The sequence below is a fragment of the Leuresthes tenuis genome, unplaced genomic scaffold, assembly GCF_036924035.1.
Source record: "Leuresthes tenuis unplaced genomic scaffold, fLeuTen1.0.hap1 SCAF_12, whole genome shotgun sequence".
In the NCBI taxonomy this organism is placed as follows: Eukaryota; Metazoa; Chordata; class Actinopteri; order Atheriniformes; family Atherinopsidae; genus Leuresthes; species Leuresthes tenuis.
In genome coordinates this window covers 21,918,201-21,938,947 of record NW_027325366.1, presented here as the reverse complement: position 1 = coordinate 21,938,947, position 20,747 = coordinate 21,918,201, and the positions used below count along the sequence as shown (strand labels likewise).

General features: G+C 37.6%; 1 protein-coding gene across 1 annotated transcript in view; it reads left to right on the top strand.

Moving 5' to 3' along the window:
- The window catches only part of scn1laa (sodium channel, voltage-gated, type I-like, alpha), a 30,709-nt gene extending 9,962 nt beyond the window's left edge, over nt 1–20,747 (top strand). The window contains exons 7-27 of the mRNA XM_072397097.1: nt 307–534; nt 1,088–1,151; nt 1,312–1,453; nt 3,056–3,262; nt 3,758–4,024; nt 5,113–5,487; nt 6,847–6,979; nt 7,087–7,325; nt 7,417–7,590; nt 8,668–9,024; nt 9,208–9,681; nt 12,503–12,662; nt 12,765–12,919; nt 13,067–13,240; nt 13,850–13,972; nt 15,968–16,249; nt 16,354–16,407; nt 17,001–17,138; nt 17,221–17,325; nt 17,436–17,706; nt 17,805–20,747. Coding sequence (XP_072253198.1) covers nt 307–534; nt 1,088–1,151; nt 1,312–1,453; nt 3,056–3,262; nt 3,758–4,024; nt 5,113–5,487; nt 6,847–6,979; nt 7,087–7,325; nt 7,417–7,590; nt 8,668–9,024; nt 9,208–9,681; nt 12,503–12,662; nt 12,765–12,919; nt 13,067–13,240; nt 13,850–13,972; nt 15,968–16,249; nt 16,354–16,407; nt 17,001–17,138; nt 17,221–17,325; nt 17,436–17,706; nt 17,805–18,988 — 5,306 coding nt within the window. The 3' untranslated portion in view covers nt 18,989–20,747. The remainder of the gene's footprint in view (nt 1–306; nt 535–1,087; nt 1,152–1,311; nt 1,454–3,055; nt 3,263–3,757; nt 4,025–5,112; nt 5,488–6,846; nt 6,980–7,086; nt 7,326–7,416; nt 7,591–8,667; nt 9,025–9,207; nt 9,682–12,502; nt 12,663–12,764; nt 12,920–13,066; nt 13,241–13,849; nt 13,973–15,967; nt 16,250–16,353; nt 16,408–17,000; nt 17,139–17,220; nt 17,326–17,435; nt 17,707–17,804) is intronic.

Sequence of the window (20,747 nt, the reverse complement as noted above, 5' to 3'; positions counted from 1 at the left end):
ATAAAACAGTTTAAGGTGATTTCATGTGTAAGGACAAGTTGTCAAAGGGTAAAGAAATTTGTACAGTTTAATGGGTCACTTAATATAATGAATTGCTGTTAAAGTATTCATAAAAAGTTGTATGTTATTGGTTACAATAGAAAGATATCTTGTATTTGTAATTGGTTCAAACAGTTTTTAATGGTAATAGATGCAGAAAAAGTTGAATGTAATTGCTTACACTACAATATAAGTAGTCTAGGTTTAGCTTAAATCAAAATTCTGGTAACCATGACAGAGAGTGACAAGTGCTTTTGTGTTTCACAGGCCTGAAGACCATTGTTGGTGCATTGTTTCAGTCAGTGAAGAAGCTTGCGGATGTAATGATCCTGACTATCTTCTGCTTGAGTGTCTTTGCACTTGTGGGGTTACAGCTGTTTATGGGCCATTTACAGAATAAGTGCATACGGATACTAAAAAATGATACATCCACAACAAATTCTACATCTGACGATGGGGCCCAATTCAACTGGACTGCATATGTACTGAACGACTGTGAGTACTTTATTTTCTTCTGTTCTTCTCTGAGCTGGATGGAAAACTTTAAAATTGCATCTAATGTAAGGGACAAAGGAGAGGAATACCAGTCAAACCAGTCGCAAATACAAAAAATAATGCAACTCACCTATGAAGTCTCACAATATTCCAAGAACAGATACAACTCCCAACAAAAATGGTCCTGTTGCATTGGCAAGGGCCCAGTCAATGTACTCCAGTAAAATAGTTAGTCCACAACAACTCTTACTTCCATAAAGACTTTCGAAATTTCCATCAGACCATGCCTCTACTGAAAGTGGTCCAAGAACAGCTTTAAACTGTCTTTGGGTGTGTCTTTTTTAGGCATTTTAGGCGAAAACTGGAGGAATTTTAAGGGGCTAACATTACAGGCATTGTAGAAATATAATAGATTGCACATGCCTTGTAAACTTATTCAAATTATGATCTTACTATAATTCAGTTTTAGTCATGTTCTCTTAAGAAACCATTGCTGAAACAGTCCTCCTCACAAATATTAAAACCATGGTTTTCCCTTTTTTTCAAATTTCAGATAATCATTATAAACTTCCAGACAAACGAGATCCATTGCTTTGTGGAAACAGCAGTGCCGCTGGGTAAGCAAGGTGCCCAATGGCAGCTGATAGAATGCTGATTATGTTATAGAATAAATACATTTCTTGTATGGTGAATTGCTGAATTATTAACAAGACCAAATGGAAGGAAAAGTAGGACAGCTAATTCTTTCTGAGCTTAAAAGACTCCTATTTCCTACAGGCAGTGTCCAGAAGGGTATGTATGCATTCGATTCGGACGAAACCCAGACTACGGCTACACTAGCTTTGACTCCTTTGGTTGGGCCTTCCTTTCCCTGTTTAGACTGATGACACAGGATTACTGGGAGAATCTTTACCAGCAGGTACGGAGTGGGAAAGGTGACAAAAAAAGTCATGTTGGAGATATATATATATACACACACAGGTGTGTGTGTAGCTTTCAACTAAGGCCTTGCTGCTTGACTTTTATGTACTTACATGGGTTTCATCTGTTCTATCAGATTTTACTACTCTTTTTTAAACAATAAGGTATATTATTAAGCAGCGCGATCTCCAGGATACTGATGCTTCGTTTAGTCCTTTTTTTTATTGATTAGATAAAACCAATTTAAGTATAGTTAAAAGATGCCCACAAACTATTTTATACATCCAGAGAGGGCTGTTAGTGGACCAGAGCAGCATTTTGTAAGTCAGTTTCTTTATTCGTCCCATCTATAATAAATGAGTGGTGACTAGTAGTCCCAGTAAGACTTGAATCTTTTAGTTCTATCAGATTTTTGTTTGAGTTAGAAAAATGTTTAAAAAGCTTTGAACCATTTTGTCCTTATTTTTCTGTGTAGCTCTTACTTTACCTTGAGCGTGAACATCTCTTACTTGCTTCCTTCTGTTTGTGAATGACTCTGTAAGAAGAACACATTTAGATGCACACTGGCAAAATATTTAACCTAATGTGTGGTTCCCGACGCTATATTTTGGATTATTGCCTCTGTAAGTACACAAATAGGTGGGGCTCGGTGCGTGAAAGAACAATAAGTGTTCTTTCATTGCAGTAATAGTAAAGATGATCTACAAAGCATCCTGTTCAAACAAACTTCTAAAACCAGTGCAGGTGCATCAGAGGAAAAATTAGGAGTTGTAATGTGACTTAGGCAAACAAACCTTGAATGATGTGTAAAAAGCGATATTGGTGTCCAATGAATATGCCAGTACTTAGCATTGTAATATAAATAAGCAAAGCAAACAGCTAATACAACAAAGCTCCAATGAGGGCATTGAGTAGCAATACCTGTTGTTATCAATGAGGTCTCTTTAATACCAATGCTTTTGTCCCTAAAACAGAACAGAGATTTATTGTTAAGTAACCATTCAGAGTATCAATTTGATCATCTTTGGGATAATGAACATGATTGCTGTCTCTTACAGAAGAAGAACACAACAATAAAATCTTTTGAATAAAAAATCCTAGCAACAGCAAAAAAAAAAACAACTAGAAATATCCAAATCTTAATCCTTATCATATGCGTTATTCTCGCAGTCAATCATTTCTGACACATTAGTTTAACCTTGACATTAACATTGTGTATGAATCTACACACCAAACCAATTAGAAAATTCACAAATGGGCTTAATGATGTCACTGCAGATTGGTCACGTTAATTGTAATGAAATATAGATTATTGTGGACTTTAGGTTCGCCCTTGAATGAGCCTATTTTGCTAATCTGGACATCAAAATGAAATTGGTCTGTGACAAAAACACACAGATGCAGAAATAGTTCTATATATTCTGTTAGATCTTACTTGTAATGATATACCAAATATTAATAGGAATATATATTTTTTAAAGTAATAGTTAAGAAACACACCATAACAAGCAATTATAAAAGAAAAAATACTTAGTATAATAACTGCAATGTTAAAGAAGTGAGTATAAGTGTACCACAATCTTGTGTATATTCCTTCCAGACTTTGCGAGCATCTGGGAAGCCCTACATGATCTTTTTTGTCTTGGTGATCTTCCTCGGTTCCTTCTACTTGATAAACCTGATCTTGGCTGTAGTCGCTATGGCCTATGAGGAGCAGAGCCAGGCCAACATAAAGGAAGCTAAGGAGAAGGAGGAAGAATTTCAGGCCATGCTAGAGCAGCTGAGACGGCAGCAAGAGGACGCTCAGGTATGTGGCGACGAGGACTGGTTAAGCAGTTAGTTAAGCAGCAACAAGAACATAGCTATGTAGTTATGGATGTGTGCTCACATCGGCACCACAACAATCCATGCAAATAGTTTGATAATGTCTAGACACAAATCCAATCTCAATTTTGGCCTGTCTGTTCCAAAGATTTGATTTGAGAAACATTTCAGATTTTTCTGCAATCTGTTGATACTTCAAATATATTTGAAGTAATATACAGATATTCAGTCATCATGTGTTGTTTTCATGACCATAATACATAAGTATACCTGGTTCGGGATGGGTGAAGATTTTGTTGGCAATTATTAACAAGTGTTAATTAGTGTATTAATATGCAATTACCTTCTGTGTTTCATGGTATGTCCATACACATTTGGTTATTGGTAATAATGGCAAAGATCAACCTTAAACGTCTCCATACAGATCTGAAACATTGTCTAGAAGATTTTCTCATCAGTTTTGTCTTTTCTCAACAAGGCATTAGCTAGTGCAGCTGCAGCAGAGAGTGGAGAGGCCGTTGACAAATGTGGTGGCACTCTGAGTTCCTCTGATGCTTCTAAGTTGAGCTCCAAAAGTGCCAAAGAAAGGCGCAATAGGAGAAGAAAAAGAAAAGAGGAAGATGGGAAGGGGGCTGCGAAGAATCCTGAATCAGATTCACTGGACAGTGTAAAGAAGGGTCGCTGCCGCTTCTCTGTGGATGGAAACCTGCTCAACTATGACACGAAATGCTCCTCCACACATCAGGTGCAGTGACATCTGTCATTATTCTTTGACTAAAAAAGTAATCATCTGTTGGCCTTTTTTTCTGAACCTAGCCCTAACATTAGCTCACTATGTTCTTTTTCAGTTTTAAAGTTTCTTTTATATGCGGAACTTTACATCTTTACCTTATTTTGTATTTCATTATTGTATCTTTTCAAGAATAATATTACATATTACAATTCAAGTAATTATGATATTTTTAACTTAGTATATATGTTTTAATGATCACACCCTTTAACTCCTTTACACCAAATTACAGTTGCATAGATTTTAATTATCAATTGAATTTAATATTCTCTGTCAGTTATATAATCATCAGATTGACTAACAGTCTTTCTTCTTGCAAAACTTACTATTCTATTTAATCTGTCAAAATAGTAGCACTCTTGTGATTTATACCTCTTCCATTGGCAACGAAATATTAAGGATTTTATCAAGTGAAATCAAAACTCCAGTCTGTGATGGGTGTTCATTTAGTAAAATGGTATATATGTGTTCTCTGTATTTGCAGAGGTTGAAAAATAATTAATGTGAGGCAGTGAGAATAAAAAAGACTGATACTATGAATACTAAGCTTTGTCTTGGATTTACAGAATAATATCAGATTTACTTAGATATGTTCCATTTGTCACTGTATCCTTTTGTTAAGTTTCCTTATTACTGCAGACATCCAAATAGATTTTTGTCATCACTTTCATATCATCTTGATCATCACCATCATCCTCATCAACTCCTGCTCTTGTCATTGTGAGCCACAATCAGGATATGTTTTAATTGTGTGATTTTCTTCTTACAATGCTTATCATTGATATGACCCCACCATCATCATAATCATCATTCTTTTCTTCTTCATCGTGATCATCATCATGATCATCATCTTTACAAGTCTTATTCATCACCACTATGTATTTTTAAGTTGAGAAGTTTTCTTACCATGCTCATCTCCATCGTCATGCAGTTTTTTCACACCATAGTCTCCTTTTTGTTTCTAAGTAAGAAGATCGTTGTCATCGCCATTCTTTCCTCCTCATGATCAGCATTTATCATTAGAGAATATCTTTTTCTCTCAGTCCTTTCTGAGTTTTCGTGGACCCCTGCTCTCATCCAAACGAAACAGCAAGACCAGCCTTTTCAGTTTCCGAAGCCAAACACCGGATGTGGGCTCGGAAAATGAGTTTGCTGATGATGAGAACAGCATTTTTGAGGACAACCTGAGTCGGAGGGGATCCCTGTTCCATTCCCAGAGGTGCGATCGACGGAGCAGCAGTATGAGCCAGTGCAGTTTCTTGCCACATTTCCTATGTCAACACAGTGGGATAAGGCACAGCTCTGTAGACTTCAATGGGGTTGTGTCTCTGGTGGATGGGAATTCACTCCCATCTTCACCACCTGTGGGGCTCCATCTGCCTAAAGTGATGGTAGATATGGCCTCCACCGGGGACAATGTAAGAAATGCTTCCCTATCCCAGTTGTCCCTATTTATTTGCTCAGAGCTCGAATGTAGTGGCTCTCACATTTAATCAAATTAACTACACTTCACATGTCTGACACTTAGCATTAAGACTGAATATTTTCCAAAGCAGGACAAACTCTTTAGATTGATCATTTAGGTAACCATTAAGTAAAATATTGGTGACCTATGTAGGGTAGCATTGCTAAAAATGTACAGTTGAATGTTTATACATGCTCATTATAAATATGATTTGGTTGTTTTCCTTGAACTATTTGTTTTCTGGGCCAACCTGATTCTACAGGATACATATTTGATAGGAAATAAAAAGTGGATTTGGTGGACAAGTTTAAATTTTTTGTGGGTTGTCTTAATACGAACAGGGTAATATTCTACATAAACACCCAAAAGTTCTATAATGTATTTTGATTTCCGAAGACCTCTAAACTGAGGGTAGTTATAACTGACTCTAGCTTCTCTGTGCCAAAACAAAGAAGGGTGTGAAAGCAATACTCACTGGACTGATGAACTCACAAAAAACGGCAAAGTCAAAGGAGCTCAATGTAGATCTGACAAGGAACTTTTTAAAAAGGCTTTGAACCTTTGATTTAGTCAATTGAAGCATAGCTGCTTTGCTTGGAAGAAATTTCTAAAAAAAAACAAGCTGTGACTTTCAACTGTGAAGAAATTGATTTGGATGGTCAGAAATTACCTGAAACCCACCAAGACAAGACAAGTCTCGCTTGAACTGGAAGCTGTTGGAACATCAGTATCACTATAAAGCAACTTTTATGTAGAATTATGGACTATAACCTAAATCCATCAGCTTGACTGTTTAAACGTTTTGACACATAATGGTAATCCAGCAGCACAATGACTCCAAATACACATCAGAGCTGGTTGTGGATAGGGTGAAAAGTCAAATCCCTGCAATGACACGGAGCGGTCCAATAACCAACCAGAATCTTGTTGATGAGAACCAAAAGCAATTTTGAGTGTGCATGTACATGTTTTTCCCTATGTTGATAAGAACTTCCATTTTTTTCTTTTTTTGCAAGCTGTAGATAAATGTCTTTTCAGACCTTCTGAAAAGCCTTTTCCACAAGTAGAATTCTGATGTAATCAGAATGACAAATTAGGGATGAAGTTTATAACACACTACTGTTCTTAATTATATAAAAAAACTATTGACCTATTGCACTTTTGTTTATTGTTATAACTAGCAAGCTTATCTTGCCCGTTATTCTAATCATCTTGCGTAAGATATGGATAAAGTATATGTGTTGCTTTTGTTGTTTATTCATAGTAACTAACAACACACAGTTGCATCTGTAACAAACATTTCTATGGCCAGGCGGACTCTACTGACACAGAATACAGACAGGCCAGTGGAGTACCCTCTGGGGAGTTTATGGACTTCCTCGACGGCCCAGAGTTCAGACAGAGAGCACATAGTATAGCTAGTGTCATAACCAGCACCATGGAAGGTATGTTTTCTGTATCATTGCATCAATTTTGAAAACATATTATGCCTTTCATGTTTACAAGATAAATGGTAGTTTCACATAACATGTTTTGCATGTTTTACCATCAGAGCTCGAGGAGTCAAGGCAGAAGTGTCCTCCTTGGTGGTACAATTTTGCTCACACATTCCTTATCTGGGAGTTTTGTCCAAAATGGCTGAAAATCAAGAGAGTGGTTAAACTGATTGTGATGGACCCATTCACTGACCTTACAATCACCATCTGCATTGTTCTCAACACATTATTTATGTCCATGGAACATTACCCAATATTTCCTTGGTTCTCCAGAATGTTGACTGTGGGCAATCAGGTAAGCTGACTTCAGTGTAATGTCCATATTTTTGCAAAATGCTTATCATTTATAGTAATGATCTTATTTAATTTTTTTTTGTTTTCCTTAGGTGTTCACTGGGATCTTCACAGCTGAAATGGTCTTTAAGGTCATTGCTTTGGACCCATACTATTATTTTCAAGAGGGGTGGAATATTTTTGATGGAGTCATTGTCATTTTAAGCTTGGCGGAGCTTTGTCTGGCCAATGTGCCTGGCATGTCTGTTTTGAGATCATTCAGATTGGTAAGTCGAACTATAAAAATGTGCAGTGTCAAGATAAAGTATGTGAAAAACCTATTTTATACAGATTGTCTAAAAGTACTGTATAATCAGCTCTTCATTTACATTAGGGATGAACAAACACAGTATGTTTAAACTTACAGCATACAACTCCTTGTATTGCCACTACATGTCCATCTTCAATAATTATTCAAACATTCACGCTCTAGAATATTGACATAATTAAAACGTGACAAGGGTCAGGGAGTTAAAAACCTGGAGTCCATTCAGTGCAATAAGATTTGAGGCAAGATAAGGATGTCAGGATAGCTGTCTGCTAGCTGAAGTTTGGAAGATGAGTAATGCAGCAGCCCAACTAACCTAGATTTTAAAGAAGATTTATAATTGAGGGACTTTAAACAAAGAACAACTGTTCAACCAGTAGGACTGGTCTGAGATTTCTTCTTTTAGGTCTACATCCCAGACATGCTTTTTTTGGGTGTCATTACTGTCTGAGGAGGTTGGACTACTTGTGACATACAGACATCTTTTCACTGGCACAAGAAATTTGTTCAAGAAATACATATTGAACTACATTAAATTTTTTGGACTGTGGTGATTAGCACTATCACATGACAGCAAGAGGGTTCCTAGTTTAAATCCCGGCTGAGGCCTTTCTGTGCAGAGTTTATATGTTCTTCCTTTTCATGCAGGGGCTTTCTCTGGGTACACTAGCTTCCTCCCACCATCCAAAAACACAGATGTTAGATTAATTGATCATTCTAAGTTGAACCTAGGAGTGATTGTTAGCGTGCATGGTTGTTTTCTATCTGTTGGCCCTGTAATGGAATGACAACCTGCCCAGAGTGTCCTACGCCCCCCACGTGACCATGCATTGAATTAAACTGATATAAAAAATAGATGGATGGATGGACTTAAATTGTTATTGTTTTGTAACTTAAGCATATTTCTTCTACTTACATGCTAATTCTGCTAATTTAGTTTACATACTTATTTGTCACTATGTCCTAGCAAAGATGTTCTGGTGTGTTTTGAGTGCAGGAACTCATGAAATTACTTGACTTCTTTTTCCTTTTACAGCTGAGGGTGTTCAAGTTGGCTAAATCTTGGCCCACTCTTAACACACTCATCAAAATAATTGGTAATTCAGTGGGAGCTTTGGGCAACCTGACCCTGGTGTTGGCCATTATTGTCTTCATCTTTGCTGTGGTGGGAATGCAGTTGTTTGGAAAATATTACAAGCAGAATTTGTATAAAATATCTGCGGACAGCACTCCGCCTCGCTGGCACATGCACGACTTCTTCCATTCATTCCTCATTGTGTTCCGAGTGCTTTGTGGAGAGTGGATAGAGACCATGTGGGACTGTATGGAGGTGGCTGGGACTACCAAGTGCCTCATTCTCTACATGATGGTCATGGTCATTGGAAATCTTGTGGTACATTACATCTTTTATGGTCAATTCATAAGTCCAAGTCATCCAATTTTTCTCTGTTTAACTTATCACTGCAAATAAATACATATCCATGATGCAGTTTCAGTTATACTTGTTTTGTTGATATCATTCAGGAGCAACAGACCAAAGATCAATCTCACTTTAAGTGATGTCATCGTCTTACAGGTGCTGAACCTGTTCCTGGCCCTGCTGCTGAGTTCATTTAGTGCAGACAATATTGCAGCGACAGACGATGACAGCGACATGAACAATCTACAGATCGCAATTGGACGGATTCACAGAGGCATTGCCTTCACCAAGTCGCTGCTTCGAAGTAGCTGCAGGAGTTTATGTTTCAGGGATAAAACGAAAAGGAAGAGCGAAGACAAACCTCTGGATGAGCTCCACAAACCTTTTGGTCTAAATGGTGTTCCCGATCATGCTATCAAAGACTTTCGTAATGGCAATGGGGATGTGATTGGAGTGGACAAAAGTGGAGACAAGTACATAGTCAGCAGCAAGAGTGATGACTCAATTATGTCTTTCATTAATAACCCTAGTCTGACTGTTACAGTACCTATTGCTGTGGGAGAGTCTGACTTTGAAATGCTCAACACTGAGGACTTCAGCAGTGCCTCGTCTGACATACCAGGATTCAATGTGGTAAGGCTGCTGTTTTGGATTGGTCAGTTTAGTTTGTCAATTTGAATTTAATATAAAAAAAAGTCTCAGCAGCGTTATCGCAAGCTAAATATTTATGTGATGTGATGGATCACCAAGGATTTTTGTGTTGAGGCACTCATGTTGACATAGGATGATCTATTGCACTTATGCTCCTACAGTCTACAGTCTGAACACGTTATAATGTTTCCTCCACAGATTCCATTTAGTAAGGATAAATAAATAGATAGATAAAATAAAATAAAATAGATAAATAAATGTGAAAAGAACATGTCCGCAGTCACTGTTAAAAAGCCTTATGGCTGTGGGAACAAAGGTCCTCCTGAACCTCTCAGTCCTGCAGGGCAGTGACATGAGCCTCTCACTGCTCCTCTGTCCTGCCAGGATGCTGTGGAGGAGGTGTTTATTGTTCACCATCAAAGAATATAACTTCCTCTTCATCCGCTGCACCACCACAGTTCTGAGAGGGTCCAGCTCCCTGCCTATCACAGAACTGTTCATTTTCACTAGTCTGTTCAGGCGCCTACAGTTTTTGTCTGCAGTGCAACTCCCCCAGCACACAACAGCATAGAAAAGTGCACTCTCAATGACAGTGTGATAAAACAAGCACAGCATATCACTGCAGACATTGAAGGACCTGAGCTGTCTCAGGAAGAAGAGACAGCTCTGTCCCTTCCTCTACACTGTATCTATGTTGGCAGACCACTCCAGTTTATTGTCCAGTACCACCCCCAGGTATTTGTAGGACTGGACAGTCTCTGTCTTCTCTTCCTAAATGCAGACCGGCTGCATCTATATGCATAATAGGTAGAGTATATGTCAAAAAGCTAGTGGTGTGAAAGGACTTTCACATCACTGACTGTCTTTAATGTCATTGTTCCTGTGTCATGGCTGCTATCAGTTTAAATACATACAACGCAAGTTTTCCAGAAATTGATTAACTTTGTGAAATTGTTATTTGCCTTTTTCAGTATTCTACAGAAAGATGTCTAAGCAGTTTGTAGCAACCTACCACTCCACACATAATAAATTAGTCCTACTACCTTGACCAGACTGACTGGGGGGTTGGGTTTATTTTGATTTAAGGAGGCTACCCAAAAGATTTACCCGTTTAGTAAATTACTTTTACTCTTCTGATAACCAAAATACAACTGTCCAACTATATTTTGAATAAATGCCTCCATACAAGCTTTTAGAGACTGAAACTTTGATAAACAAATTTTCGACAATCAGACTGAAAGATAAAATATTTCATATGCATAAATTGGAGTGCACGACCCTAAGAATGCTTTCTACGTTTTTCCTCAGAACTAGAAAATATTCAGCATGTCTTCATCAACAAATAAAACACTGTGTGAAACGAAAAAAGAGCTTTTTGTGCGTTCTCACAACACTCAGCTACTTTGAATTACGTATGGTTGGTTCTCTCCATGTTTACTCAAAATGCATATTTATCCATCAATAAGTCATGTATTATATTTTTTTCAGCAGACCTAAATTCTACATTCATTTAGCATCTTTTTTCAATCCGTGCCACAGATTTGTATTTCAGGTTTTTTTTTTTTTTATCTTATGTTGATCTATTTAATTAACTCTTTATTGATCGAGCTTAGTAAGGAACTAAACTAATCGAATCTCTATTTTTTGCATCGGGTGTAACTCACTAGAGTTGTACTTGTTACTTACAGCTGATGCTGTCAAAGTTTTTGGAGACTTGTAAGAAGTTTTTATATCACGTTATCAATGAGTGCCTCATTTACATTCTTTTGTGCCTGTACCTTATCTCTGTAAGATACTGAAACCTGAAACCTTCCCTTATGTATCTAAGCTAAGCATTCGGAGCACTTGTCAACAGAAAGCTGTACAGTACACCATTATGACAACCTAACACAAACAACATTTTTTCACAGCATCAGTAAAAATTTGATACGAAGAAGCATCATGAAAATGGGATTTGTGGCAGAGCCATTGTATATTGTTCCCAAAAAAGTGCTTTGAGAGTGTGTGCTCAAGCATGATAAGAACACAGGTGTAATTTCTGGAGATTTTCTGATTTAAGCACAACTAAAAAAGTACTATCAATGTTTTAGATTTCCAAATTATAAAAAAACATTTTTGAGCTCTAGTTGACTTTTGATTATGCTCAAGCATAACATGCTGCATTGTTCTTCTCACAGAAACAGAATAGCAGGTTTGAAGCACAAGCTATCATCACACTGACATTAGTGTATCCAGAATATCACAGTAACATGTTTACATCACTGCCTGCACTGCATTAGCTGGTCCCAGGGCAGCCAAGTGCTCCTACGTTCTCCAGGAAGACATTGAATCTGTTCTCATACCAGCTATTAAGAGACACACCCTGCAGAAAGCCATACAACAATAAGCTGAATTAGAAACCATATGGCTACTTGAAAACAATACCAGGCTTCAAATTGCCTTTCTCTTCTATCTATCTTTTAATGCAGAGGCTGCAAACACCTGTTACAAGTATGTGTGTAACTGACGTAGCAAACATTCAACAGTTAAAACAAGTTACAGTATTTTAAATTCGCTGGTAAATTGTACTTTTGATGTCACTGGTGATACAAATCTGTCCATTCTTATTGCTGTAGCTATTTATCAATCACTGTTCTTTGTTTAAGCCATCACATATGTGATTTGAACTTGATCTGAATACAATTTGACTATTCTTTTGATGTCTTAACCACCTTATCTGTTTCAGTGACATTTGCCATGGCTCTGTAATATTGCTCATATCATATTAGTTTTTCATCTACAATCTTGGTTTTATCCACAGGTTATTGATGATGATGATGATGATAATGATGATGATGATGATGGGCAGCTCAGCTCTTCTGAGGGCAGCACAGTGGATGGTCTGCCAGCTGGAGAGGGACCAGACTTTTTAGACTTTGATTTTCAAGAAGCTATGGAACCTGACCCCTGCTTTCCTGCAGGTGAAGGCTACGACTACACAATTCATCAACTAAAACATTCAGTTTGATCTGATACAGCGTAGTACATGTCTAAAACACCATCTCACCTTTGTCTCTTCTCAGTTTGTGTGCAAAACGTCAAGTGTTGTCAAGTAAACGTGGATGTGGGTTGGTGGAAGATGTGGTGGACACTAAGAAAAACCTGTTACCGGATAGTGGAGCACAACTGGTTTGAGTACTTCATCATCTTCATGATCCTGCTTAGCAGTGGAGCACTTGTAAGTCCCTGATTGTCATTCTCTGCAAAGTACAGACAAACTTTATTTTAAAGACAATTTCTTTCTCTTGATGTTTTATATGACTGAAATTGTACAGTCTTGTTTACAGTTTTCAACTGTAACTCAGGGTTTTCAATTTCTCATCAGGCATTTGAAGACATCTACATTGAGCAGAGGAAGACGATCAAAACAGTGTTGGAGTTCGCCGACAAAATTTTCACCTACATCTTCATTCTGGAGATGCTGCTGAAATGGGTGGCATATGGATTTGCAAAATATTTCACAAATGCGTGGTGCTGGTTGGACTTCCTCATTGTTGATGTAGGTTGAAGCATCTCAGTTTATCCTAAAAAATACCTACTGTGCACTCATTTTTTCAACCCTCTTTTTTAAGCATTGTTATATCCTCATTTGTAAGTGGCTTTGAATAAAAGCATCTTCCAAATGCATAATGCATAAACAGTATACTTGGGACAGGTCAAACACAGAATAAGACCAATGTAGTATTGCCTGTTAACCGAATACCTATGTCTTTGGACTGTAGGACTAAATTGTGGTACCTAAGGAAAGCCCACATGTATACAGTCCAGTGAGAATATGCAAAATCCACACAGAAAACCCTCAGCTGACCAGCAAGTTCAAATGCAGAACCTTATTACTGTGAGATAAGAGAGCTAAATATTGACCCACCATACTGCCCCCAGGACATGAACAAATAAATGAATGAATGAAAAAAACGATCAGAACAAGAATGATTTTCTAAGTAAAGACGTTTTCTTTTTTTATATCTATATAAAAGGCATAGCAAAAACAGTGCTATCAAGAGAGTATACGGTCTGTACTTTCTGTTTCTCTCTGTAAAGTGTTCCTTGCACATGAATAATGTGTCTTCTCTGCTTACAATGTAATATCTGTGTTCATTTGTTCCAGGTCTCACTGGTCAGTTTGGTGGCGAATGCTTTAGGGGTTGCAGAACTGGGTGCGATCAAGTCTCTGAGAACCCTGCGAGCTCTGAGGCCCCTGAGAGCCCTTTCACGGTTCGACGGCATGAGGGTAGAGTAACTGAATAGCCTTATACACATATAGCCTTTAATATCCTTACCCATTCTGAGAAACAGTGCACTTTCTACCACCGACTTATTGCACTGGCTCAGTATTCAGATATTCCATAATGCAGTGAAGAACAACATTAAATGGATATTAAGTTTTCCTTTTTCGTAGTGGGATTGTGTGGATTGCTTATGAGCTATTAGTGTCTTACCTGTATTAGAATGTAGCAAGTGCACCACCAAAAAGATCCGATCAGGAGGCATCTTAATCAGATGCCCAAACCATCTAAGCAGACTCCTTTGGATGTGGGGGGCGTTCAGCAAATGACATATTCTAGATTTTTACGCTGCATCCCTTTTGTATCAGTTATTCACGTTGTCACTTCATTTTCTCGAAAGTGCTTCACACAACCTCACAAAAAAAATCCTTCTTAGACTTTCTGTCTTTGCAAGACACAGTATTTGTTGTATGTAAAAAACATATTCCTTAATTTACTTTGCCCTCTTTTTCCAGTTATCATTCATCTTCTATGTTAGCTCAAACAATTAAATGACAAAGTTAATATTGTTTTTGATTACACTCTTCTTCAGAAGTCGGATGAAGATTTTTTTCTAAGATTGATCATTTTGACTCTCTCGATAATCTATTGCTTAATATAAAGACTTGCGTCTGAGGGAAACAGGGGTTAATGAAGTTACATGCTGAAATATTTCCTGGCAGGGAGCAGTAAATGTCCACTGTTTACCAGAATTCCTGAGTGAGACATTTGTCATTGTTCCTGAGTGAGACATGTACTGTGGCCGAAATCATTGTGTATTTACTATTACGTTATCGCTTCTTATTTAGTGAGCTGTATTGACTTTACCCTACTATATATTACTTATTGGCAAGGGCACTGTGTAATGGTCCTCATTTTGTGGATTTGAACATTTTCACTGATGAGTTAAATTGATTGTGATTAACAGGTGTTATAGATCTAAATATGTCCCACTTTTGCTCACTGTTTTGGTTTTTTTTTTGGTTTATTGTTTGTTTGATTTCACTTTAGTTTTTGTGGCGAATAATGGTGCCACACCATGTTAATCAGTAATCTTTAGTGGTGCTGGTAGGTGGATTTGGTGAGCATAAAGCCCTGACAAAGCCAGGGTAGCTCTTTCAATTTGTTTTAAGTCTTTATGCTAAGCTAACATTCTACTGGCTCCAACTTCTTATTTAATTAATGTGAGAGTGGTTTAAATTTACCCCTGAAACTCATGGCAAGCAAACAAAACTGTAAATTGGCCAAAATGCTGAATTATTCTTTGAGAGGGCACCATGTCTCTTGCAAAAAAATTGTAATTATGATTTTGGCACATATTGTATTAACATAATATTTAGCTGTGCTATGCGGACATGTCCTAAACAGAGGTTTATAACTTATGTAACTGAAGGCGCACGGTTGTCAGCTGTTGAAATCAATGAAGTATGTATCGACTAGTTCCTTTCATATTGTAGTCAAGTTTTACAGCACTGCTATGATTGCCTTTATTCACGTGGTCGCCAGTGATTTCCCTTATTTACATGCCAATTTTCTCTTGTGCGTCAATAGCTCTGCTTAGATTATGTTTGCTGTGTTATCTAACATGGTTTCTATGTGCTGTGTATAGGTTTCTGTTTACAGTAATCATATTTTATGACATCCTAGATCCTCTACAAGCTGTTCTGTTTCAGTGTTCATTTAAAATTAAGTTATCCACTAAAACTAATTTTTATGTTGATCAATCTCTTGCCACCTCTCCACCTAGTTTTTGCATTATTACCACGTACTTATCATTGCATTTCAGCTTTGATGTTCAGTCACAGCTGTAATGAGCTCATGCTATTGTATGTTGATACTGAAATGTTCACTCTTATGTGTTCCTTTTTTACATTACATGGGTACAGTTGGGTGCATCAGTTTTAAATTGCATTTTCTCTACCTGCAGTACAGATGTTTTTTGTATGTGTGCTGATGTCCAGGTGGTTGTCAATGCCCTGCTGGGAGCCATTCCTTCCATCTTCAATGTGTTGTTGGTCTGTCTCATCTTCTGGCTTATCTTCAGCATCATGGGAGTCAACTTATTTGCAGGGAAGTTCTACAGTTGTGTGAACAAAACTTCGGATAAGCCTTTCAACCGAACAGAGGTGAGATTCAGGAATGAATGCTTGGCCTTGGAAAATGAGACGATGGATGCACGCTGGAAGAACGTCAAAGTCAACTTTGACAATGTAGGCATGGGGTACCTTGCACTGCTGCAAGTGGTAAGTACCCAGAAGAAAACTTGATCATAAAATGCCAGATAATTGCACAATGTGTGTATTTTATAAATAATTTGCTGTCTTTTGCTGTATTTATTTCTATACAGGCTACATTCAAAGGATGGATGGACATCATGTATGCTGCTGTGGACTCAAGCAAGGTAATATTATATTCTTTGTGTAAATCAGCACTACCATCACTACTAAGACGAATTTAGATTCTCTACAGCAAAGGAGAATAGCCTCTCATGAGAGGGCAATGCATTAATTGTAAAACTCATAGCAATGCTAAATTGATTTACTTAAATTTGTTGCTATATTTGTTTCAAAGCGCCATGTCACTTATTTTCTGTGAATTGCTCCTACTGCTGTAAATTCAATGGAAAAAAAACTGCAACTTACATTTACAGCACAGTATTCTTTAGACTGATTCAGTTGTTTGAAATTGACAAATGGATCATGAAGTTACAGCCACAGTGAGATGGTAGATCAAGCGCTGCAGGCAACTGACTGCAGCTAAGTCCTCGACAGAAAGGCAATGTGCAGCTTGCAATCAGAACACGATAGCAGTTACTCCCAATCTCCTTTTTTTATCTTTTCTGTACAGCAAAAGCTTTTCTGAGGACAGACTTATGTACCTTTGAGGCTTGTTAGTGTTAAATCACTCTTGTTGTTACCACTGCAACTACAACTGAAGTATATTGGACTCTAACCTTCCATTCACTAATTTCTCTGTTTTATGTTTCTATTATAGCAAGAAGAGCAGCCAGTATTTGAAATCAACTTATATATGTACTTATATTTTGTTGTTTTCATCATATTTGGAGCCTTTTTCACCCTGAATCTCTTCATCGGTGTCATTATAGACAATTTCAATCAGCAGAAGAAAAAGATAAGTATCAAATCCTCTTTCTAAACAACTTTTGATATTTGTATTTTTCTGTGATTTAACATGGCTCTTGTGCCCTCTTTACTTTGGAGGCCAAGACATCTTCATGACTGAAGACCAGAAGAAATACTACAATGCCATGAAAAAGCTTGGGTCAAAGAAACCACAAAAACCTATTCCCAGGCCAGCTGTATGTAACTTTTATCTAGAATCTGATCTTGTGTTATTAGTATGCAAAATGTATTTTTGTCTTATTTGTGTGTGTGTGTGTGTGTGTGTGTGTGTGTTTGTGCCTTTCAGAACAAGATTCAAGCATACATCTTTGACTTCACCACAAAGCAAGCATTTGATATTGTGATTATGGTTCTAATATGGCTGAATATGGTAGCCATGATGGTGGAAACTGCTGACCAGTCAGAAGAAAAAGATGAAGTTCTCAGGAAAATAAATATAGTGTTCATTGCCATCTTTGCTGGAGAATGTTTGCTGAAGATGATCTCTCTTCGCCAGTACTATTTCATAAATGGCTGGAATATATTTGACTTCATTGTAGTCATCCTGTCAGTCATTGGTATGATATGCTTTGTCAACTGTTTTACACAAACAAACTGATTTTGTGAGTATAACTGTTTTATTTAGGGTGTCATATGTTGTCTTTTCTTTCCTTAGGTTTGTTTCTGGCAGATTTGATACAGAAGTACTTTGTCTCCCCAACCCTGTTCAGAGTCATTCGACTGGCTCGGATCGGCCGTGTCCTCCGCCTTATTAAAAGTGCCAAAGGAATCCGCACACTCTTGTTTGCCTTGATGATGTCACTTCCCGCTTTGTTCAACATTGGTCTCTTGCTCTTCTTGGTGATGTTTATCTATGCCATCTTTGGCATGTCAAACTTTGCTTATGTCAAGAAGGAGAAAGGCATCGACGACCTTTTCAATTTTGAGACTTTTGGCAACAGCATGATCTGTTTGTTTCAAATCACCACGTCAGGAGGGTGGGATGGCCTCTTAGCTCCAACTCTCAACAAACACAAAGATGATTGTGACGCTTACATGGAGCATCCTGGCAGCTCTGTTAAAGGAAACTGTGGAAACCCAACTGTAGGAATTGCTTTCTTTGTAAGTTACATCATCATCTGCTTTCTCATTGTGGTGAACATGTATATTGCAGTCATCCTGGAAAACTTTGGTGTGGCCACTGAGGAGAGCTCTGACCCATTAAGCGAGGATGACTTTGAAATGTTTTATGAGGTATGGGAAAGGTTTGATCCTCGTGCAACGCAATTTGTGAATTACAATAAGCTTTCAGACTTCGCAGATGATCTGAAACCACCGTTACGCATTCCCAAACCTAATAAGATGGAACTGATCTCTATGGACCTCCCAATTGTTAGTGGGGACCGCATTCACTGCCTGGATATCCTGTTTGCCTTCACAAAACGTGTTCTAGGTGAGGGTGGTGAGATGGACATTCTTAGGGGGCAAATGGAGGAGCGCTTCATGGCTTCAAATCCCTCCAAATTGTCATATGAGCCCATCACCACCACACTCTGCCGCAAGCAGGAGGATCTGTCAGCTGTTGTCATTCAGAGAGCATTTAGACGATACACAAAGAGGATTAAGTTCCCTGACACCACCAATGTTGACATTGAAATGGATGAAAACGTCACTGACAAAGAAGATCTTGCCACAGACAAACACGAAGTAAGTTCCAGTGCTGATAAAACTGAGCTATCCCCTTCGATGGCTTCTCAAACGTCATGTAATAGTGTGATAACAAATGAGAAAAACAAATGCGAAAAAGACCGAAGCGAAAAGGAGGTTGCAAGCAAAGATGTCAGTGAACAAGATATATAAAACCACGATGGAGGTGCAACGAAGACTTCAATGACACAATGTTTACAATTTTGAAAAACCCTAGTATGGATATCCACTATGCCTCATAGACTGCTTACTTGAGGCTTGTGTCTAAAAGTGGCTCATTCGTGCTTTAATCATTATTATCCACTATTATGGATGATTTCAGGAGCATCAAACCTCTTTGCCGTTTGTGAAGATCGGCAACATTATTTGAAGTGTTTTGAAAGAAACATTAGTTAGGCTTTAACTTCAATTGCAGCTAGTTCTGCTATCCAGTGTCTTGGATTATTGTTATATCACAGACTGTTAATTTACTGGCGTGATTATTTTTCAAGCTGAAAAAGTGTTTTGTTTTATTATAGAAGCATTCATTATTTTGTCAGTTGACTTTTTATAATTTTTTGAACTCTTATGGTTGTTCCCTCAGGGGTAATATTTTTAATAAACGCACTGCTTTAAGGCTGGTCTTGCTCACTGATAGTGCTTGGAATGTTGGACAAAGCCAGGAGGCAATGTCAGAGTTATGGTTGAGTAAAACTGTTGACCTGCATGAATGTTTCTCCATGGTTATGCATGTCAAAGAGTGCTGTTTTCATCACATTCTCTCCCAAGTTTTATGATGCAATGTTTAGACATGATCTGGCTGCTTTTTGTAAAAAAACAAAACAAAACAAAAAGTCAACTTACCATGCATCTTAGAGAAAATCAAATACGCTGATTGTGTGTACTTATCAGTGTCAGAGCAGTAACCAAATATACTTTGCACATTGTTTAATCATAAAACCATACTCATGTGTCATCTCAGCATCCTGTTTTATATCCATGTACTATTGACAATATTATTGATTATTCATGGGTTTTATCATAAAACTGTTCTAAAAACAAAGACCCCAATGCCTTTTAAAGCTGAAAATTAAAGAAAGATTTCATGTTGTTTGCACACTGTATCTGACTTTGTGATCATTTATATCCCTATAAATCAAATCGCTGGCAGTGTGCTTTAGAGGTGGAGATGATCTATAATATTGTCTGGTCATGGGACGGCAGTGTCACCTGAAGTTTTTTACTTTTCCAAAACACACGGCTTCTCCTTTTGCATACCCTGTCTTCATTGTCTGTGTTTTCTGTCTTGGTTGCGTGTCCTCTATAATAATTATAAAATCACTTGATATGACCGAAATCTTGTTGATTCCCTATGAATACAAACTAAAATCTAATCTCATGTGTGCAATATTGACAGTAAGTTTTTTTCTGAAAAACACAAAGCTCCATGTTAGATTACTCAAGGGATATTTGACTGAAAATGTATGTGCTTCATAAACTTTCTTATTTTCATGTTACATCTCAGTCTTCATCATGATGAATATCGTAGATGGATGAAAGATGGCTCGAGTGCTCTGAATGATCACGAGGAAATGGCATCACACATGTTGTGTTCTTTGCTATTTCCTGTCTCTGTTTACATTTTATATTGTTGCCTCCCTGAGCAGCTTCATCTGAGTTTTATCTGTTGTCCTCAGTTATATAAGTATAACTCACATGATGTAATTACATTTTGCATGTCATGAAAATGTTCCAATACTTATGCTACACTTTATGCACAGTGAAAGAATGTTTTTATGACTTAGAGTTAAACATTTCCCATTGTTTATATGCATAATACTTGTAGTATATAAACCACTTGCATGCAAGGCATTGCTATAACTCATTTCTCGAAAAAGGTAAACTATTGAAATAAAGATTACATGTAAGTCAA